The sequence below is a fragment of the Dermochelys coriacea genome, chromosome 11, assembly GCF_009764565.3.
Source record: "Dermochelys coriacea isolate rDerCor1 chromosome 11, rDerCor1.pri.v4, whole genome shotgun sequence".
Classification (NCBI taxonomy): Eukaryota; Metazoa; Chordata; order Testudines; family Dermochelyidae; genus Dermochelys; species Dermochelys coriacea.
The window spans coordinates 29,040,299-29,062,568 of record NC_050078.2 but is presented as its reverse complement, the minus strand read 5'-3'; the positions used below and the strand labels follow the sequence as shown (position 1 = coordinate 29,062,568).

Below are 22,270 nucleotides of genomic sequence, written 5' to 3'. Positions count from 1 at the left end.
ATCAGAATTATGCTAAAGGTAGTAAAAGTAAAACTACTAGTGACTTCAGTGGAAGCAAAGTTAGCTTAACACAGAATGCTTTTGAAAATCCCATCTTAAATACTATAGCTGATAAGAGAGTCATGTATTAATTGAGATGAAATTGCAAGTAAGATTGTTGTGAATCAGACATTTATTTTTGCTGTGGTATGTAAAGGGTCATAGTTAACTGGCCCAACATATACATATTACTTAGCTAAAGAAACAAAGCGCCAGAAATAAAAATGCTTTCCGCTGTTTACATGGTTAGAGAGGAGCAAGGCATTATGAGGTGGAAAATGGATGGCAAGCTTCTGGGAAGCCAGCTAGTGGCTGTATGACAACCTTTCAGAAATAGAGGAGTTCTCTGCATTAGAATTTAGTTCAATGTGTGTTAGCTTCTCACAGCAGAACAACCAAATGACTGAGCTTACACTTGCTTTCTGGGTTGGACAATTGAAAAATATTTTTCTTTTTTATCTCAAGAGCAATGGAGGGTTTAATAAAAAACAAAACAAAAAAAACCCACATTTGTTCACAATCTAGTTGGTATTCATCAAATTCTAACAATTTTAGGATAGATCAAACTTAGTGAAGCAACAATTTTCTCTTTAATGGTGAACCCAAACTTATACATCTCCAACACCCAGGAAGAAAACCTTGCTTTACTTTAGTCAATGGGAGTTTTGCCATTGACTTCATGAGGGTCAAGATTCCACCCCGAGGTTTGATTTTGCAATCCCTCCACATGTGAAATTCCACTAATGGCAAAAGTAGTTTTGCATTCAGAGAACTTTGGAAATGGCCCTATAAAGTGGAAGAGCAATTTAGAAACAAAAACTGTGTTTGGTTCATCTGAGAACCTATAAAAGTGATCCTAAACTGCATCTCAGGTGGCTATCCCCTCCCACCACTTTGGCTACACTTCTATTTTTAGCACGGTTGCATGATGAGAGCTAACATGGGTATGTCTCCTCAAGCTGGAAATCACACGTCCAGCTCTAATATAGACAAACTGTTGGTCAAGAGTGCACAGAATTACTGCATGCCAGCTATTTCAGTTCTACAAATCAACCTGAAAATTTGTGTTTTATATCCTAGCTCATATCATTTTGATTTGAATTTCTATGCTATTTTAAAAATTGAATTTAGTAATAATGAATCCAATACTATATTTTGTCACATCTAATTAAAATGAATGAAATAGGAGGCCTTTGTCTCATATCTTGCTATGTTATATTTGATAGCCAATATGAAAGTGGTAAGGACAGCCCAAGGAAAACTGAGTGTAAACAGACGAACGTACAGGAGGTAACATTATGTTATGAGTTTTTGAGAATTTTTAGCTTTCATTCTGAACAGTCAGATTCTTCTGAAATGACAACAATCCTGATATTGATTTACATTCCCATGGACTTCAAGGAAGTTCCACAAGCAGAAGAATGGAAAGTCAGGTTATATTTAGAGATGGGTTCAAAATTTGAATCTGAATCCATTTCCTTCCTGCAATTCTGGAGACATTCAAATCTGCACCCAAAATCTGCCACATGGGTTCATCTCTACTTGTATATTAAGAGTCATATAATAAAAACAAACACTTTAAATTTAGGTGTGAAATGTGGAAAACAGAAGCCCTTATGAGACTTATCACTTTATCAAAGCATCACCTGATTCTGGTCTCTAATTTCAGCCTGAATGAGGATTAACTCTACTGGAGCTGAGTGGAGTAGAACTGGTGTCAGATCAGAATCAGGCCCTAACCCTCTGTTTATGTCACTGATCTCAAAGTAGTTTGTGGAACATCAGCCACTCTCCATACCTCAGGAAATTAAGATAAACCATGAAGCTCCAGCAGACCATATCAAATCTATATGTATGCGCATCAGTCTCTGATGAAGCAGAATAACGTACCTCCTTAAAGTTATCAAACGCAGATAAAATAATTTCATGCCCTCCTCTGACAAGACAAACGGCTGCTAACAGTTCTAAGACAAGGGCTTTTGTTCTGTTAAAAAAGAAAGAAAACACAAGAATTAATGACAATAAAGTGATGATTCAGCTTCTACCTCATTTGCAAGATGAATGTGATGACTGCATACATCCGATGAAGTAAGCTGTAGCTCACAAAAGCTTATGCTCAAATAAATTTGTTAGTCTCTGAGGTGCCACAAGTCCTCCTTTTCTTTTTGCGGACACAGACTAACACAGCTGCTACTCTGAAACCTGGTTTCAGTGTAATTTTAACTAATTTAAGTGTATCTACATTAGAGGTTGCACCATTGCATCTAAATTGATTTAGTTATTCTGGTGCAAAAAACTTGTTCATAGGCAAGTTTGAAAAGTGTCCGTAAAAGCCATCAAGTGCAGTATATTCTTTACTTACTCAGGTCCTAAATTCCTGACATCTTACCTGGGATTCTTGTTGTTCAGGCTTAGTGCAATTTCATTAACAGCATGTGGATGGGACATGACCATATTGAATCCATACTGAAATGGGAAGGGGAAATACTGTTTCAGTTTTGAGACTGCAATTATTCTTTCAAAAATTCCAGTAAATTACATGTCTATGACCAATTCTGGCAACCCTTCATAGCTTTGTATGCCAAACAAAACTTTGTCAAGTTTACGGTATCAGTCAGCACATTTACATTTAATATTGAACATACCAACTGTTCTTCTACCAGCAGTATGGAAAGTACTTTTGGTTTGGCTGTGAGGCATCTGACAAACACAGACGCTAATAACCTTCTGGAATGCCCATTGCCAGCCCTTCATCCTTTTCTTTTTTCTATTTTCCTCCCTGCCCCCCCCCGCACAATTTTGGACCTTTTGATCAATCAAGTGTGTCATTTACCCTTCAAAAAAGAGTTTCTAATCCAATACAGAATAGTATATGTGTTCTAACACACACATATCTATATTTCTATATAACGGTTTATAATATTTTTAAGACAATTACTGTTTATGTGTTTTAAATATGCAGAAAACCATAACTGAATTAAGAAAAACATTCAATTATTATAGCAATAAATCATTATCCATGCTTTTTTTCATTAGAGATGTGTGGCGCTATGCTGATTTACACCAGCTGAGGATCTGGCCCATAGGTTTAAATTCTGCTCTCAGTTTCATGGGTGTAAACCTGGGGTAAAGCCACTGATTTTTAATACTTCAGCAAATTCCTCTGACTATGGTATAACCAGGAGCAGAATTTACCCTATACGTTGGTGCCAGAAATGCTTCTCAGACATGTCTAGTCATTAGAAAGTTTTGGTACGCAATCCGTAACCAGATAACACAAACTTTTGGATATTTATTACCAAAGGATCCTTTAGTAATCCTCCTGGGGCTTCCTGGTGGAAGTGGTCACACACAAGGAAATGCAGAATTTCTCTCTCACCTACTAGTAGCTGCTAGACTACTGATAGTCTCTCATTGAAAAAAGAAAAATAGTCCAACTGTAGAGGGCTGGTTAAAAAACAATGGAGCTTGTGGTGATGGAAAAATGAATGTACCAATTATGTATGCAACAAAATAGAGGACAAATAGATACTTAGATATTTAGCTGTCATTTATTCAATACTCAAAGTACATTCACCTGCAAAAAAAACCCCGCCCCTCTGTCCATTTTTTTTAATATTAATTTTTGATAGACATGCCTGGTCTGTTAAATATGTGCAAACAGAAATGACCTGTCATAGGTTTTGTAATGATGCTCACTCTGTAATATGGAAACACCCTGTTAAACAGAGATCTTATTACTATATTCCTGTATGTCTCTTGTAAACAACAGCTCACTATTGTAACATGTTCATGGCAAGGGTTTGTAAACTTGTTAATACTTCCTAAATAAATAAATGGTTAGAAATAATACTTCAGAGGTTGTACAAGGCAAAACAAAGATGATGTTTTTGAGAAGCTTTTTTTGGAAATATGTAACAGTTAACAGCAATTGTTACAGAGAAAATCCGGAATGTCTGAAACCACAAGAATGTGCTGTATGACCACAATTTCACAGTGACAATACAGAGAAATTCTGAAATGAAGTTTCATTTTGATCTAGTTTACTCTTTCCCTTGCAGTTTTATTATTATTGCTTTGCAATAAGCCCATAGAGAGAAATCTGATATCTGCCATTTGCATAACATTCTAACTGTTCTGTATAATTCCCATTAAACTTCACACATATCAAGTCTATATATTGGGCTGAATTCTGATCTCAGTTACAGGAATGCAGCTTCCACTGAGTTAATGAAAACTGCCTCCATGTAAGTGAGAAAAGAATTTGGCCTATAATGGACTGAATATAAATATAGCAAATATACTGTATAGTAACAGGTAAGAAATTAAGCTTTCACATCTACTTTATTTTTAAAAATGATTATGCCTAGCTTCTTCTTCCACCTCCAGAAAGTAAAAGAGTTATTTTGTCAAAAATCATTGGAATGCAAGTACCTGGTAATTCATTATGGCACGTAAACACATGATGCAGACATGAACATCGTCTTTTTTGCTCACTAATCTTGAATTTTTTAGTGTTCTTCTGCTCGGCAAGGTATTATACCTGCAAATAAAAGAGGAATTTATATCAGTCACAGGACAACTTCTGTAGATAGTAAAAGTATGGAAGCAGCTGTATGTCTCCATCATTTATGAAAATATGCAAATTCCCTAGTCTACTGGATATACAAGCATCCAATATCCAACTAGACAGTAAACAAAAGACACAAGAACAAAAAAAAGAAGCATCTTCTTTACACTTTAAGCCTCATGTCGTATTCTGCTTATGCCACATTGTGCTAGGTTTGCACAAGGGTAATCCCGTAGGCCTCAGTGGGACTCCTCAGGAAGGGAAGCACACTTCAGAGGAGGAAAGATCAGGCTTCTAACTGAGAACTCTTTGTGCTTTGTGCAATATTCTTGGTTTCATTAAGTATCCTTTCTGCATTTGTTGAGGTGTCTACAGGCAGTAAGAAAGCAGCCCTATCTGAAGCAGTAAGTGAAACAATGAAGGCATTAGTTCAGCAGCTATTCTTTGTTCTTGGATATTTTGGCTCCTCTCTGGATCTTGGCACTCCAGCATTAGTCACTGTCAGAATGATCTGTTAATCACCACTGTGCTAAACTTCAGGCCTGGCAAAACTAGTCAGTCAGCACAAAGCCTGTAAACTGCCAGTCCCTTCTTTTCCATACAATGCAACCACTGCCATTGCCAATAGTGTCACTCACCTAAAGACAGGTAGCTGCATCTTTGATGGAAATATAACAAGACAGAAATAGTTGTCCATAAAAGGAAAGTGTCAGATTTGTTCCACACATTCTACACAGGTCTAAAATTTTCTCTTTATAACATGTGAGGAATCATATGGATGTCTCTGAGTCTAAACATATGTAACAAACAGAATTTGACCTTACATCTATAATTTTCACAGCTGTGCTACCTGAATAATAGTATAATTAGAGACCAGATTCTATTTAAAAATGTCTGGCTTTCATGCTGAAGAAGATGAAGTTTCTGAAAGTCCTCTAAAAGTATTTGGGCGGGAGGAAGGGAACCAGCTTTCTAGAGCCTTCCCCAAAACAGAAGCATGTGTTATTTTTATTAGACTCTGACCCTTGTAAACCAACTTAAATCCTATTAGGTGAGTCCATGGAACAAATAAAAAGGGAACTCTTTAAATCTGCCATTTCCATGGACCATTACTGAAACACAAATTTCATTTCTTCATGAGATGCCAGGTTGTAGACAAAAGCAAAACTGAAAACCATTGCATAAGAAAATAAGAGATCAATGTACAAGAACAATACAGTTACATTCTTACACTCTTAGTGAATTTAGAAATTGAATATATAATGAGAAAATTGTAATTATGGCCATGATAATCTTTTGAATGAACTACCAACAGCATGATAATCTAGATAGGCACTACAGATAAATGTCTGGTATCAGCCAAGTTGTGTCCCTCAAATTCAGAGAGCCTATTTGCCCCAGGAAATAGGCTTTCCAGGAAAACTCTGCAAAAGGAATGGAAGACATTTTGCAACACTGTGTGCTCTCTCATGCAACCATGCATCTGGACTCTGCATGCAAGGTACTATGGGATAAGTGGGTGTTGTCTGGTACAAGGGACGTATGGTTTTGGAAAAATCCTATAGCACATGCTGAACCAATGTTAAAATAGATCCATAAAGAAGACCTTAGATACCACTGTAATCCTACTGACCTCAATCACACTACTGATTTACACCAGTGTAAGTGAGAGCAAAATCAAGCCCAGAGATGAAAATTCAAGCAGTTTCCAGAAGCTAAATTAGGGGCTTCAGCTATCTCGAGGGACACACAAGAGACATGGCAGGACTACTCAGTTTCAGTGAGGCAAGTAGCAGCCTATGTTACCATACACAAATACATCCTAAAGACATGGAGGGGAAGCATAGTATTGCAAGATACAGATTGTGTCAGATGTGCATTGACGGCCTCTTAGAGTTGGAATTGTATGTCTGCTAGCAGACTGTGAGGGTGGGAGTAGCTGTTGACCTCAGGTACTGGCAGCTAGTTATACAATGGTGTATATTTGCACATCAGCTACGAATGCCATATCAATATCTAAGTCCATATGACATTTAGACTTACTGAGTTTGGTGCACTCACTCTTGTGTCTTAATCTGGCAGCTGGAGTGTGACAGTAATCTGGAGGAGCAGTGTTTTCTGTGCACACCATGTATTCCACCTCCTGTGGAATCTGGATTGTTTGCTCCATCCATGTTGTAGCAACACTCCTCTATGCTAAATGGCCATGTTGCTCTCAGGTGCTCGTGATCATATGATGACACGGTCATGTGATTATATTCTGTATTCTATATCCAGTGCTGCGAAGAGTGTTGCTTCCTGCAGATTTACAACCACAAACTTTGTGGCAGTAAAATCATCCTCTTATCTTAGCATTTGTTCAGGGTGCGCACAGCAGACCACTCCCACTGCTGGCTGTTAGCATGGCTGAATTCATATATCTGGATCAGTTAGTGTAATTTGAGAGTGAAAGGATGTTACAACACACATAAGCATGTTTCTACATGGTCTGGTTCTACAGTCCCTACATATGCATGAGTTTAATAGGGTGTCCAAGAAGTTCAGAGTTGAGCTCCCAGATTTTAGCCCATTTTTGTGCATCTCTCTTTTTTTCTGTGCCTGTCTTTGCAGTAAACTGGCCGTTTGAGCCCAACATTTATTACATTTGCTGTCTTCAAACTATCAAACTCAGCTCTCCAAATGTAGGAATAGATCTAAAAATCAATGACGAGATAGCGACAGTGATTTAAATAATATTAATGCCACTAAAATACCTGAAAAAATTATATTACACAAGTGTATTACCATTTGAGAAAAAAGACATTCATAGATAAAACACAGCCAGTTTACTAGTTGCCATCATTTGTAAAAAGAAGCCTTCCTCAAACACAGGCAGGCATCTTCACATTTGGCACTGCACTTTTCACAATTTATCCCATAGACAGTTTTTGGTTTATATGTTTAAAAAAAAAAGTGAAAAAGAGCGATCCAGATTTTGGTATCAGTCAATCTAGTTTCAATATATAATCACAACTTTTAAAATTAAGAGCCATCTCTCTCTAACCACAGCCTGAATGGAATTACAAACACATTTCTGTGATGGTACCTTTTAAAACAATAACCATCTGGCCAGCCCAAGGAAAGTCATATGTAATCTGTTTAGCCTGTAACTTAAATTCTCTCTCTCTCTCGGGATTGTGGCAGTTTCTGAGAGTCAGGCTGTGCATGACATGTGTTGTGTACACTAGCTGGGTTTCTATTAGTCTGTCCTTTTTTTGTTACATGCTGTTTATTTTAGGGGTGTAGTTGGCTCCCCCTCCTTTTCCATGGGAAGTGGGAAGTGGGGGTGTTTTTTTCATGGGGTCTAATTCAGATAGGTTTATCAGTTTGACCCCAAGCATGGGGTTTCATATGTGCCTGCTGTCTCTTGTACTGTGTTGTTTACTTGTTTGCTCCTGTTTTTCCAATGTTTCCCCATTTCCTTCACAATGAGACAATAGTGTATGATCTATCCTATTATGGAAAGGTAGTTTCTGCTGTTAGGCTGAAAGAAGCCAGAGGTGAGGCATGTTATGTCATTCTGGCATCAGGTTTATGTGGTTTCAAATAACCCTGAACACTTCTTGAACCTGATTTAAAAGCACCACATGGATGGGGCAGATTAGACAGTGTTTGCTACCTCTGAAAGTATGAAATATTTCCTTTGTGGTGAAATATTTCATTTGAGGGAGTCCTGCTGAGGGACCGCTGGCTCTGGGGTCCATGGTAAGGAAGTGGGACCCCAGGATAATGGGAAGGGGGCTGGGAGATCAAGGGACCAGCAGAAAACAGAGCCTGCATCTGCATTGCTAGATTCTATCACCTCTTCCTCACCATAGGTGGTCTGCCATTGTCTAGGGAGCAGCCCTCACAGTGGAACCTCTGCTGTGACCCCATTACTTGCGCCTGGACAGAAACGAGTCCTTGAGATTGAGGACCACCTCCCGGCATAGGGAGCAGAGAGAGATTGTAGAGATCTGGGTGAAGAACAGACCAATGAGATGGATTTAGGCGTGACTCCTTTCTAACAGGGGCTAAGACTTTGGAGGAATCCTGAGCTGCTCACAGTGGCTGAGGATGGAGCTGTGTGTCCTCAGAAGGATAGCATTGCACTGGGAGGTAGCTCCATGCCTGGAGCTCCCAGTGGAGTACTGTCTTTCCTTGGCATGGTGAGTCCTCAAACCCCCAATCCTGCATGCTGCAATGATGACTCTGGGTCCCCACCTGAGGCTGTACTACTTACCCTTTTTGGGAAAACAGACATGCCAGCTGCTCCCACTGAATCTCCCTCCTTCATGAATGATGAGAATGTTATAGTGGCGGTTCAACATTTGTCTGAGCAGGTGGAGTCTGAGGGAGATGAAGAGGATGACGTTGATCTCTCTGACTCCTTACTGGTTCCTGATGTCTCAGCCAGGGTGGGTACAGCGTGAAGGAGATTTGTGACTTTTTGGACAGCACTAAAGGGTCCAGGGCTATTTCCATGTCTTACAGTACTTTGCTCATTCAGCTGCCCTTGTCTCGAGAGAGACCTCAGTTGATCGTAGGAAACATTTCCATCTCAAAAAGTTGCTGAGCAAGGTGCAGAAGCTCGGGGATTGTTCAAGATATATAGGTCTCCCCATGGCTCATCTTGTTCAAAGTACTTCCAATTTCTATTGTTTCTCTCTGATGCTTGACTTTCTGCTTTTAGTCTTCATGGCGCTGCTCAACTTTGGCTCTAAATATTAACGGATGCCAGGATGGTGATAAAAGGACACAACTCTTTGAATTTCTCAGACAAAAACGGGCTGATGTTGTCATTTTGCAAGAGGCACCCTGAGACCCTGACAATCAGGGGAACTGGTTGAAGGAATCGGAAGTGAAAGTTTTCTCAAGCTACGGCTCCAATGTCACTGCTGGGGTAGCTGTTCTCTTTTTCCAGGATGCAGGGGCACTGATCCTTTCTGTGAAGGAGATTGTGCAGAGCTGGTTCCTCCAGGTGGAGACATGTATTGGCACTATTTTTTAAAATCTTTTTACTGTGTATGCCCCTACTCTGAGGTGAGATTATGTCCTTTCTGCAGACACTTGCCCATGCTGCCTGGTTGTGACCTTGATACTATTATTGTCCTCGGAGGAAATTTCAGTTCCACTGTAGATTATGTTTTAGACATGAACCATGAGGAGCCACACCCTCAGTCAGCCAGGGAGCTGTATTGTCTCCAGCAGACCTTTGGGCTAGTAGATGTTTGAAAGTTCTCTCAGCCCATTGTTAGGCAGTACTCTTAGCTGAAAGCTACTCCCAGTCAGGTCTCAGGGACTAGACTGGATCACTTTTATAACATGAAGGCCAGTGTGAATATGTTTGTTTTGTCTTCCATGTTTCCCACTCACTCATCTGATCATCGTTATGTCTCTGTCAGTGTGTCTCTCCCTCTTCCTGCCTGTGATTTCCACTACCACTTTAATACCAAATTATTAGAGGACTTGAATTTCAACAATTGCAGTGGCACCTCTGGGATTAAGGTGCTGAGGGTCTTTTTTGGATCTGAACAATATATGCTAAGGAAGCGGGTGGGAACTGAGGAGAAGGTGCAAGGGCATTTGCAGAAATGGTGCGGGCTCCTTCCTAGACTCTCTTTTTTGGAGGTGGGTTTTGACTGCCAACAATCTTGTGGCCTCAATCTTGTGGAACTGGCTAGTGTGTCTGGACCCCCTCCACCCGAGACTTTTGGGCCAGATTCAGAGGCATATTAACCATTTTTTAATAGTTACCACTGTTTGCACTCTAATTTGCTGTTCCTGCCAAGATGAAGGGGGCTAGAGGCTTACCGATTTAGTCAGCAGGGAGGCATCCCTTCACCTCCAGTCTGTTCAGCAATCCTAGACATCCCTTGCCATCTCGATCACAGAAGCTCGATTTGCCTCCATTCTATAACGGTCTTTTAAAAACCTGGCTACTTTTGCGAAGCATGCAATCAGACCAGGCATTTTCCAGTTTATGACTCTTGGAAGAGCCAGTGTTTTTTAACCCATATTTTCCTGCTGAAGTTTTCTCCAGGAGCCTGATTACAGCTTTTACCCAGGGTGGGTTGACCAAGCTGTCCCACATGGTTGTTCCTAGTTGGTCAATCTGGAAGTCTCCGACAGCTCTTGCTGTTCAGACCATAATCTGGTCTGTATATTTTTTGGTAAGGTCCTGGCTGAATTCCAGGTGTGCTCCCTCAGCAGGCTGCTCAGTATTTGCAGAAAGTTTTTGCAGGGACTGTTCTTCCAGCAGGTATCCTGTGTTCCCCTCACTAGTTGTCTCCCTTCTATGGATGAGATCCTGGTGCAACAGGCAGATTGTTGTCTTGGAAGGGTTCGGTGAATGTTCCTTTTATAACCATGACCAAGAGACAGTTCTATGGCATGTGTGGCAAGGTGCGGCAGCATTATGCAACCCTCTCTGATGGTCCTGATGCAGCCAGGGGGATGTCTCTGTCCCCAGCTTTGAGGATGCTGCACAAACCTCCTCTTCCTAAGCGTTCCAGTGACTTGCAGTGGAGGGTCCTGCATAGCATCGTAGCAACCAGTTATTTTGTGCATCACATTACCCCTGAGGTGTCTGCGCAGTGCCCCATCTGTTTGACTTCAGACATGGTGTTTCATTGTCTCCTACACTGCCCCTGTTTGATTTCTCTTATTGTTTTTTTGCAACAGCTTTTTAGCAGTTTGGGACTGGTTTTCTCCAAGTCCCTGTTTGTTCTCACAGTGAGATACAGTGCTCTCATTCAGCCTGTTTCCTGCCTGGCTAACTTCTTGCTGGGTCAAACAAAACTAGCCTTTGAAATATCACCAGAACATAATGGCTGGGACAGAGCGGTGTGATGTGCTAGGGCTGTTCCACACTCTGATTGTGGCCTGGCTACAGATTGACTTGTAATCTGGACACTTTTGGGTTGACTTGGTGTATTAACAATATTTTGAGTGAACCAGGTGATGATGATGCTTTACTGATCCTTGTTTAATGTTTGCTTAAGATGTATTTTGCTTTACTTTATCCATATTTTTTGTGTATATGTTGTAATTTTTTAACATTCTTGAATAGTTTTTAATGTGATTTTATGTGACTAAAGGTGTTTTTCGTGTACTGTCAGTCTTTCTCGCTCTCTCTCTTTCTTCTCGTATTCTGCTTCTTCACTGCAATAACTCAAATAAATTATTAATTTTTGATAGACAGAAATCTGCATTGCTACTGTCCACTGAAAATTCAAAGACCAAAAAAATCACAAAGTACAGTATTTCTAAGCTCTGAGTATTCCTCATTTACTAATATTTTTCATCCTCAGTATCATTTCAGTAAATGGAGTTGAAATATATCACCCATTCATTTCTTTAATAAGAATTAGTCTCTCTAAATCTGAAATAAAACCTAGTCATTCTGCAAACTGGTTTACCTAGTGCCTTTTACAGCTACTCCCAATAGTCAAATGACCCAGAATATCCACACCAGACATTTTCTCACCTTTCTTTATTGTGACAATGCAAAATCAATAGGAGGCCATAGGCAACTTTTTATGAAGCCTCGCTATATTTATGTAGCTAGAAATGGTTTGCAAGCCAACAACTTTGTTTGGATTTAAATGGTAACCCTCAATATTTATAAGTTTAAGTGAAGATAAAGGCAAAACTAATTACCAAAAGGTTTCCATTTGTCATAGACCACTAGGCCTAATTTTACTTTTGTGCACCATACCATATTTATACAGTAAAGAGTCCTAGCTCCTTGATGAGGGGCAGCAAATTCTTACAGTCACTTTGGGCTGATCACTAACTTTTAGCCAATGTGGTGTGGGAGAGCTAACTTCTTCTCATTTTGCCCTAGGATAGCCATTTCTTTTTGAGCTGCTCTGGAAAACAGACATATATTTGGTTGCTCCAGCTCTGCGTTTTTTCCTTCGTGCTCTAGACTGTTTGCATTCACTCAGCTATTTACCTTTTCTCTTAACCCACCTCAGACCATCTACTTGTTCTTGACTACTCAAGACCTCTTGCTTCCTCCTATTAGGTCAAAGTCATTCAATTTTTCTCAGCCACTTCAGGCTAGCAGCTTCTCCTTGTGCACTTGTCAGGTTCACTCTATTTCACTGATTGAGACACCAAGTTTTAACCTAATTAAAGAAATTCATATCTCTACAAGTAACAGCATGGAAAGGTGCTCCAGTTTTGCCAATCCCAAACATTCAAAACTCATGCAGCAGGCCCCCCAAAATCATGAGATTGGCTTAAAATGTTGAGATTTTTTTAAAAGAACATTTTGAGCTGTTTTTATTGGCCTTCTGGTTTTTAAGCCTTTAGTGGGGTCACTTTTTCAAATTTTTCTGCTCAACCATGAAGACCAAAAAAAATTTTTTAAGTGAAAGATGAGGTTCTCAGAAAATCACACAACTCCAGGAGCCAGAACTTTAAGAAAAACACCAAATAACACAAAATTTGTGATAAAATTGCAAAAGTTGGCATCACTGGTGTTCTCATCCCAACTAATGCTAAATTTTCCATTCATAAATATAAAATATTGTGCAGGACACCTAATTCAGGAAAGTATTACAATTCTCTGAGTTAGTTTTTAAATATTACACATTTGGTTCCACTTGTCTGTACAGCTATTGCATACAGAGGCAAAATAGTTCACTGATTTTTTGTAGTCAGTTCTTTGCATTATCCTCTGTATAGTGTGCTCAGATAAGAGGGTCTGGGCTTATAACTGCCTTAATTCTGCCTTGCCCACCTTCTTCCTTTTGTCCCAGTAGTTAAAGGGAAATGGGTGCCATGGATAGAAGCTCTCCAGAGTACATAGAGTCTGAATGAAGTCTGCAATTCATTTTGTTTGAAAATTCCATGAGCTTCCCACTGTCATATGCAGCTTTTTAGGAAAGGAAAAAGCCTTTGGAAGGAAAAAAAATCATGCTTTCATTGTAGGGCTGTCATATGAGTTCCAATGGAAAGACATACAAGCAAAGTCTTTCTTCAATTAATACGTATGAAATAAAATCACTAAGCCAGCTCTGTGTCATGGCAAATTGTATCAGGAATTGCCTTCTTAGAATTCACAGGGAGTTACCACATCCTACCTTGTTGTCTCAGAAATTTCCATGGCTGCATCTGTTATGCTATTAGAAGAGTAAGAAATGGCATCTTTAGTGAGAAATGAGTGTCAAGTGATAAGTTATGGAGAGCAAAGCAAAGTTCTACTCCTCGGTTAGAGCTGTGCAGTTTTGGTTCTCAGGGGCTTGTGTAAACTTTTCATTTGCTTTCAATTCACATGAGTTTACAGACTTGAGTTTTGAGCTAAAAGGAACCCAAAAACATAAATACCTCCCGTTCACTCAAAACTGGATGCAGGTTTGACAGAAACAGGACCCAAGTTCACTTGAAAAGTTGTAAGCATTTAGCTAACCTATACTGAGTTTCAAGACCTGAATTCAGACAGGTGACTTTTAGCAGGAGTTGGGGGCACTCAGCACGTGACAAAATCAGGCCTAAAGTTTATTATCAAATATGAAATCAGGCAACTTTTGTGGTTTCATACATTAAAAACTGGAGCTATCTTGCTTACTCCTCTCTGTCTGTAACCCCAGAGCAAAGAGAGCTTTGATGTGTCAACACCCGAACAGTCTCTATTCCTGGTCTGCTTTTCATTGCTGGTTGTTTTAATAATCAGATACCATTTGTAAAGGTCACCTGGCCTTATACAGTAACATATTAAGGGGTTAATTCACTACATCTACCCACCATTTAGCACTTTGTGTTTGAGTAAACATTTGTGACTGTGTTCAGCAACTGCCAGTGCTGAACACTTACGCACTTTTTCCTTCCATTCTCAAAGTGGGAAATTCACTGTTTGCCCAAATAATGAACTCAAGCTATCTAAATGTAATATAAATTCATTATATACTAGCTAGGGGTCAGATCTATGCTGGACAGGAATTGAAAGCAATGCATAGCTCTGTGTGGCACAAAGGTCAGCTATGTGACTAAATACTTCCCTTTTGGAGCCCCCATTTGAACATGAATTGGGAAATTAAAGACAGCTGCCTTTATTCGTTAAAGTACATATATTTCTTAAAAATGGAGAAGATGCTGCAACATAATGTTCTAAGTTAGTTGTAGCTGTGTAGAGATCTTTTCTGTAATTCTCTCACATCTGTTTCAAGCTGTTAAAGAAAGAACACATGATTTACATTTTGGATGTTAATAATCAAACCTACTGTTATCTATAGTCTACCATTTTTAGGAAAAAGTCTTCAAAATCCAGTGCCTCTTCTCCATTTCCAAAATTCCTTTAAATATCTATAGATTTTTTTGTCAGATGTAACAGATGGAAACAACACTCCTTATGCTAATAAAAGATGACTTGGAGAACAAAGCCAAGATCCAGAATTTCAGGCTGCCTGGAGTGCCAGAAGAAATGGAGTCTGGGGAGTGAGAATATTTTGAAGATCTTGGGATTACGCTGGGCCTCCACTGCCTACAGATTATATAAATCTGCCTACAGATTATATAATTATATAATATTCACCCTGAAAAGAAATCTGCTCAGTCTGAGAAATCTCCTGACCCACTCTCCTAATTACTTATGTGCCTTTCCAGATGCCTACTCAAATCCTTACATTAGTGAGCACATTTAAGAAGCTGGATCTTAAAGGGTCCACATTCAATCTGTAATCTTACATATTCATCTCTTCTGAAGAAGCCGAATAGATTCATGCTAGCTAAACAACACCTGTAGGCAACAGGTATGAACATATCTTTACTGTATCTCACAAAACTGCAGCTAAACAGAACCAGCAGATGTTTGTTCTGAGATTCTCCTCTAGAAGAAAACAGCCAGTCAAAAACGTGATAGAAAAGTTATCTAGTTCAACTCTCTGCAAAAAGATAGTGAGCTATCCAATTCCATGGACTCTGATATAGACTAGTTTGGTATGTGGGTTTACTCCAGCATCACTCTTTGTGTTTTTGCTGTGTGCTTTGGGTTTCCATTTAGGGCAATATCCCTGCCTCCCTCCCTCTCCCATCATCTTCCACACCATGGATCACTGTTAAAACATTCTATTATCATTATGCTCACAGAACTTTCATTGAATTTAGTGGCTATTCAGGGTGAGGAACAAGTACAGAAAATGCAATAGAAAGCTGCAGTGCAGAGAAGATATTCATACTGCAGACTGAAGAATGGAATTTTACCCTTGATTCCAGTATGCTCTCTATATCAAATGCTACTTTCCTCAAAGAGACTTAAGTGACATAGACTGGTGATGGCTTTAGCATATGGACTTCTTTACTTTGATTCTATGCACTGGAAACAATGCTTTTTTTATTTAGTGGCAATTGTAATACTGCCCTATGGTATTTGTTTCCTTCCTAGCATTAGAATATATTGGCAGTAGCTCAGACCCCTCACTTAGAACTGAGCCAAACTTGGGTGGATGAGGTTATGCCCTGAGCTTCTATTGCTTTCTTTTCATTTCTTGTTACCAAATGTTAGGCTGATGTGAACATTCAGATGATTGTTGTTTTTGAGTTCCTCTCTGCTGCACATCAAAAATTATGTCATTGATAGTATATTTACTCTAGTAATTAAACTCATATGGTTCTTCTTTTATTGCCTTTGCCCATTTTAAAGAAAACCAATAAAAAGTTTCTGAAGAAAAAAAGGGACCCTCTCCATAATAGTTTCTAAAGTTAGACATGCGGGGGGGGGTCATCTGTAGCTGGGCTACTTTATGTTTTTATACTTGTGCTGATGTCTGCTGTGTGAATGTATGATCCGATATTTCCAAATTTGTTACATTGCATCCATATGGAAAAAGGCAGTTGGAGGGAAAGGAAAATCGTTGCTGACTATACATTACAGCCAAGGTTCCCCAGTCTCATCTAGTCCTCATCTAGATTTAATAACAGACCACTTCAGTACTAGTGCAACCATTTCTTTCCTTTTACTGAATTTACTAAGAATGTGTTAATGAGTTTAGTTCTTGTGAAAAGAGCTGAGCTGACCCCTTCAGAGACTGGAGAGCTCTAGTTTGCCGTAGATGTGGTATAGCACAGATCCCCACATCTGTCATCTAGCCAGCCTGAAGTTCAGTCTCCATGCCAATGCTTCTCCAGTAACACTGCCAAGAAGAGCTGCCAAGGGAGCTCATTGCTCAGCACTTTGTAGGATTGAATCCTAAGCAGTCAAACTGATAAGTAAGTCTAACAGTTACAAGCCATTCATGTTTCAGAGTAGCAGCTGTGTTAGTCTGTATTCGCAAAAAGAAAAGGAGTACCCGTGGCACCTTAGAGACTAACAAATTTATTAGAGCATAAGCTTTCGTGAGCTACAGCTCACTTCATCGGATGCATTCCGATGAGCTGTAGCTCACGAAAGCTTATGCTCTAATAAATTTGTTAGTCTCTAAGGTGCCACGGGAAGCCATTCATGCCGCTTCTACAGACCCTTCATGGACAATTATAAAACACCCGTGCAACAAACTAATGTATATAAAGTGAATGAAGGCACCAGTAGAGCAAAGGACATGCTTAACACATTGACTTCAGTGGGACTATTTATGTGCTTAAAATTAGGCATGTACTTAAGTGCCTTGGTGAATTAGGTCTATTACACCGTATTGTTATTCAACTTTCCCAGCCCCACCTATCTAGCTTAGGATTTTATACTGCCACCAATGACTGTGAGGGTCTTCATGTAAAAGCAATAATAATAAAGCAAGTCCCTAGTGGACTTCATGGAGTCACTGGCACGTCTCTGTTTCTGGGGTCAAAACTCTGCTTGGGGTGGAGGGGCTTTTTGGGGGGGGTAGGGATTTAGGGATAGAAGGGGATGTCAATGTTGTGAGTGTCATTCTGATGTTCACAAGACTCTGGATTCACCTGATTCCCTCTGGTTCCATAATTGGATCCCCTTGACTGAGAGATAATGAACTTGCACTCTACAAAAGGCAGGGAAGGATGTTCCCAAAAAGGGGAGGCTTAGAAAACATTTTAAAATAGCAGCACCCACAAACATTGAAATACCTGAGGCCTATCAGTATCTCCACTCTATCTGGGGAATAAACATTTGGTCCAGGTGAAATGGAATGTATTTATTCTTGACCCAAGAACAACTCCCCCCCACCCCCCCACATACCATTTTTAAACAAGGAAAAGAACTCTTCCAGTGGTTTTAAAGTTGCAAATGTACAGACCCCTGAATAGTGATTCAGTTAAATTTGGAGACTAAATTAAATCATTAGAATATGAGATACAGGGATTTTAGTCCTGTTCTAAGTGCAAATTTGAATGAAAACTGATTCTGAGGGAACCTTATCACCTCCAAAATATATACCTACGCATACATACAAAAGAAAATATATTTAGGATACAGTCAACTCCTGAAGTTCCCACTTCTTTTTAACTCAGGCAAGCTTCCATAGAGTCCAATGATATAAATGAAGCTTGTCTGAGTACAACCCAAGTAAAGACCTCAGTATTTGGCCTATTCAGCATACACAGAATACATAATGGAGAAGGGTGCTCAAGAATTTGTATTGGCTTAAATATGAAATGAGAACATGACTCTCAAGTGGAAGTAATGCTGTCATCCCAGTTAAGTGACAATAAAATCCCTAAAACACCACCCTCTATCATATATTTCAGTTAAGCCACATACATTTCTTATTCTGCCCACATTTTTCTGTTTTCTGTCCCCAGTCTTTTCCTCTTTAAAATATACTAGTTGCTATAGAAACAATTATGAGACTGGAATTAGACAGAATTAGACAGAATTTGACACTGAGAGCTGCAGAAAGTCAATTAAAGTAACAACTTGAAAAGTGATGGATAATCTTGGCCATGCATAAGACAGGGACAAACAAATGGATAGGAAGACAAGGACAATGTTATCAACTCTGAGGGATTTACAGTAGGGATAAATTTGGCCTATATCAGTGGAGTTGCATCACTATAAATGAGAGCAGAATTTGGCTCTACACCTATTTCACAACATTGTCTGGTTTTTCTTTCAGATTCATTGTATTTTAACTAAACATAACTACAACCCAGGCATTAGCACAATCCAGGACCCTATGGGAATGTTTACACTGCAGTAAAAGACTTGGGCTCATAGGACTCAGGCTGCAGGTCAGCTGAGACCCTGCAAGCGGGAAGGGTCTCACAGCCAGGGGCTCTAGCCCAAGTCCAAATATCTACACTGCAATTTTATAGCCTCCAGCCCAGGCCCTGAGAGCCTGAGTCAGCTGACCCAGGCCCTGAGACTCAATGCCAGCAGGTTTTTTACCACAGTGTAAACACAACCTAGTAGCTTCAGCTAAGCTTAGAAGACCTATACAAGTTAAACATTGTTAGGAATAATTCAAGCCATTGGAATGGGTTTAACCCAAGATGCCTGCCATCTTACAGAAATAATAATAAAAATGATCATAAAGAAATTGACATAAGTCAGGTGCTGCGGATTTGCACAGCAAAAAGTCTGTTTCAGAAAAAAACACTTTTTTTCTAATTAAAAAGACTTTGAAAGTTAGTTTATTCCCCTAAAATGCAGCTTTCCTGTAAAAAAGAAACATCAGTTAGAAAATGGCCCCGTACAAAGTGTGCATCATTTAGGATGAAGCACTTGGGATACAGCAACTGGATAGGGGCACTGGGGTCCTACTGGGTTATAGTCCTGCAGTGTTTTCAGATGCAACTGAAATAAGCTTTTGTTATTTATCATTATGTGGCCAAATCCTGAAGTCCTCAATCAGATAAAACTCTCCTTAGATCTGAGTACAAATAAGTCTGAGTTTGAGCCGATGTTGTTATTACTATTACTATTAATAATACTAAATTATGCAATACTATAAACAACAACTATGGCTTTGAGGTTTATGTATACATCTTATAAAACTATTCACATGAAAACAACTATTTGTTTCAAAATACAATTTTCAAATTTATTTTTTCATTTTACAACCCACTCTACAGAACCAAACTACACTTTGAAATATGAATTATAATGTGATAACTGCACATTTCGGAAGCTGGGAACTCCCACTTTTGGCATAGTGCTTCACCCAAGACATGTGGTTATCATATTATAAAACATGAGCAGCAGTTAAATACCCTGCTACCATGTACTACACAGCTCTCCTGGGTGTAACCTTACACCTGTGACTTACGAGATTTTCCGGCTTGAAGCCTCACCAGCAGAGTGTAAACTGAAGCCGCTCCAGAGACAGTTGGGTGAAAAGCAGCTCTGGCGGCGTTTGAACTGAAGTTGTTCAGGCAGAGAAACCGATCTGATGGCATTTTGAAAGATGGATGAGAGTGGATGAGGAAAATGTAAGGAATGAAGGATAGGAGGAGGAGGTGATATAGAAAAGAAGAGGAGGAGGAAAGAGGGGATATGTGAAAGAGAAAAGAAGGATGGAAAGGAAACGAGAGGAAAGGAAGAGAAAAAATGTAAGCAACATGTAATGCACACCTGAATTATTCATTCCTGGTATACTAGTCACACACACCTCCCAGTGACAAAGAACAGGACTAGAATCCACCTAAAATAACATTATTGAACAATAAATACCAGACTCTGATTAAATGCCTATACTAAAATCCTTTTGCAGTCCACAAGTAGCATAAGGGGGTGTGTCATATTGGCCTTCTCAGGGGTACCAGGCATGGTAACAGTACCTTTTAGAGGAGATTAAAATGACCCACTTAAATAATTCAGTGCATCAATGAGAATAAAAACGATTTCTCCTGGGCTACATTTTCAGGAAAACCCTGTTCCCTGGGCCAACTTGATTTCACTTCATTTTACAATTCTGTGTATTCTCAGCAAGGGTTGCGTCCAGCTCCAATCTCCACTTTTCTCCTGTTAGCCTTCTTAAATCCTTGAATTAAATCTTCTAGACTTCAGATCCATTCTAACTGCTGCTGTAGCTTGAAGTGCATCCATTTATCCCCTGATCTGAGACTAAGAAAGCCCAACCTAGCAGTACTTGGCAAGTCAAATGTGAACTTCAAGTGGAAGATCTAGAATAAATTACTAAATATTTGGTAGTTCCAAGTTTCTTTATCCTCTCAATAGCTGATATTAACCAGAAATATCCTAAAGGGGCCAAACAACTGAAAACCACAGACCATTAAATTCAATCTGCCATATTGAATTGCCGACACAACTGACTATATACCCTAAAGTTGCTGTTCATTATGTTGAGTAACATGAAAAAATATCCATGTAGCATGAACATATATAAAATAGTCACCCTCTCTGCTTTCTTTGGCAGTTATCCTGTCAGATATGACAAACTAAATATGCTGAATGTGTGTTCAATTCCTGGATAGGAGACCTCAAAGCAAAATTCAGAGTGCTGCCAGAGGCGATGGTGGTATTGCAACAGGGAAATGGTCTTCCCTTTGATTCAGTGCTCCTGCATGATGTTCAGAGGGTAATGTGCTGTTGGAGATGCTGCATTTTGGATGAGATGTTAGATATGAAGGCCTGACCACCTGCGGTCATTAAAGACCCCTTGGCACTGTCTGCAAGAGAAGAGATTGCACTCAGTGTGCTAGCTACATTCTAATTTGAATAATTACTTTATTCAATTGCTTAAATTACTCTGCCATTGAAAATGGACAATGTATTCCTCTCTTAATCCCCTCAACTGTTGCGTAGAGCTGCTGTGTGCTGTAAAGTTACTGTTTCATTCCACCTGAAAGTTGGTTGCATTTCAGTGCAAAGTATTCCTACGTATGTTGAATCTGTAAGGGCTTAGGGATGAAAGGTGTTATACAAATGCAAATTATTATTATTATAACTTTAAAACCAATGTGATCCTCCTCACTCATGAACCCACATTTCTAAGGTAGTCCTACTCCCTGATTAAATGGCCTTACCGTAGAGTAGAATGCCTGCCAGAGCGGGAAATGCTATTGCCAACTGGGGAGGGTAAGTTACTTCCTCTATGCAGGTCTTCAATGGAACGGCTCCAAGGTTTGGATTTATCCATTGAATTTTCCACATTGTTCTCCAAGCTTTCAAAGTCAAAACTGAAAGGAAATAGAAATTCCAAAGTAGGCTTACACAAAAAAAGATGTACATAGCTTTTTTCCTTCCTGTTAAACATCTGCTAGGTCCCAACAGATTACAAGAAAAAGAAAAAAAGCAATGCAAAACAATTTCCCTTCAGCTGGAACACGGTGCTAGATTCAAGTACATTTTGCAGCAAATTTGGAACTTGACAAAAGGAGAAATGAGCAACACAGAGATATAATTTAAGAAGAATCAAACAGCCATGAATTAATCTTATTTCAATGTAAAAAAAATACATTGACTGATTTGCTGATGAACAACAGCCTTGGAGAGTGGAGGGGGAAGCTCAAAGCTGTCTTAATTTTATTTTAATAAATCAATACACTGTGTGGCTATTAATTTAATTTCATCCATCAATATGTGACTGAGCATTTATACTGGCTTGTTGGCCAAGGCTAATCTTGAACCATATGTAATACATTACCAAAAATCATTACAGATTTTCTTGATTTTTTATTCCTCACCCACTTTGTTGCCATTTAAAGCAAGAGCTGGTTGTTCCTCTTACATTTTTTGAGGAGTTTACCACGTTACAGAGAGAG

General features: G+C 39.4%; 1 protein-coding gene across 12 annotated transcripts in view; it reads right to left on the bottom strand.

Moving 5' to 3' along the window:
- The window catches only part of FMNL2 (formin like 2), a 259,549-nt gene that overhangs the window by 61,341 nt on the left and 175,938 nt on the right, over nucleotides 1–22,270 (bottom strand). For 6 of the 12 annotated variants that reach the window (XM_038421460.2, XM_038421462.2, XM_038421461.2 and 3 more), the window contains exons 6-10: nucleotides 21,533–21,685; nucleotides 19,813–19,932; nucleotides 4,474–4,582; nucleotides 2,429–2,505; nucleotides 1,930–2,023 (exon numbers count right to left, since the gene is read on the bottom strand). In XM_038421460.2, the coding sequence (XP_038277388.1) occupies nucleotides 1,930–2,023; nucleotides 2,429–2,505; nucleotides 4,474–4,582; nucleotides 19,813–19,932; nucleotides 21,533–21,685 (553 nt within the window). The remainder of the gene's footprint in view (nucleotides 1–1,929; nucleotides 2,024–2,428; nucleotides 2,506–4,473; nucleotides 4,583–19,812; nucleotides 19,933–21,532; nucleotides 21,686–22,270) is intronic. The other 6 variants (XM_038421468.2, XM_043505122.1, XM_038421469.2 and 3 more) reach the window with 1 other exon arrangement.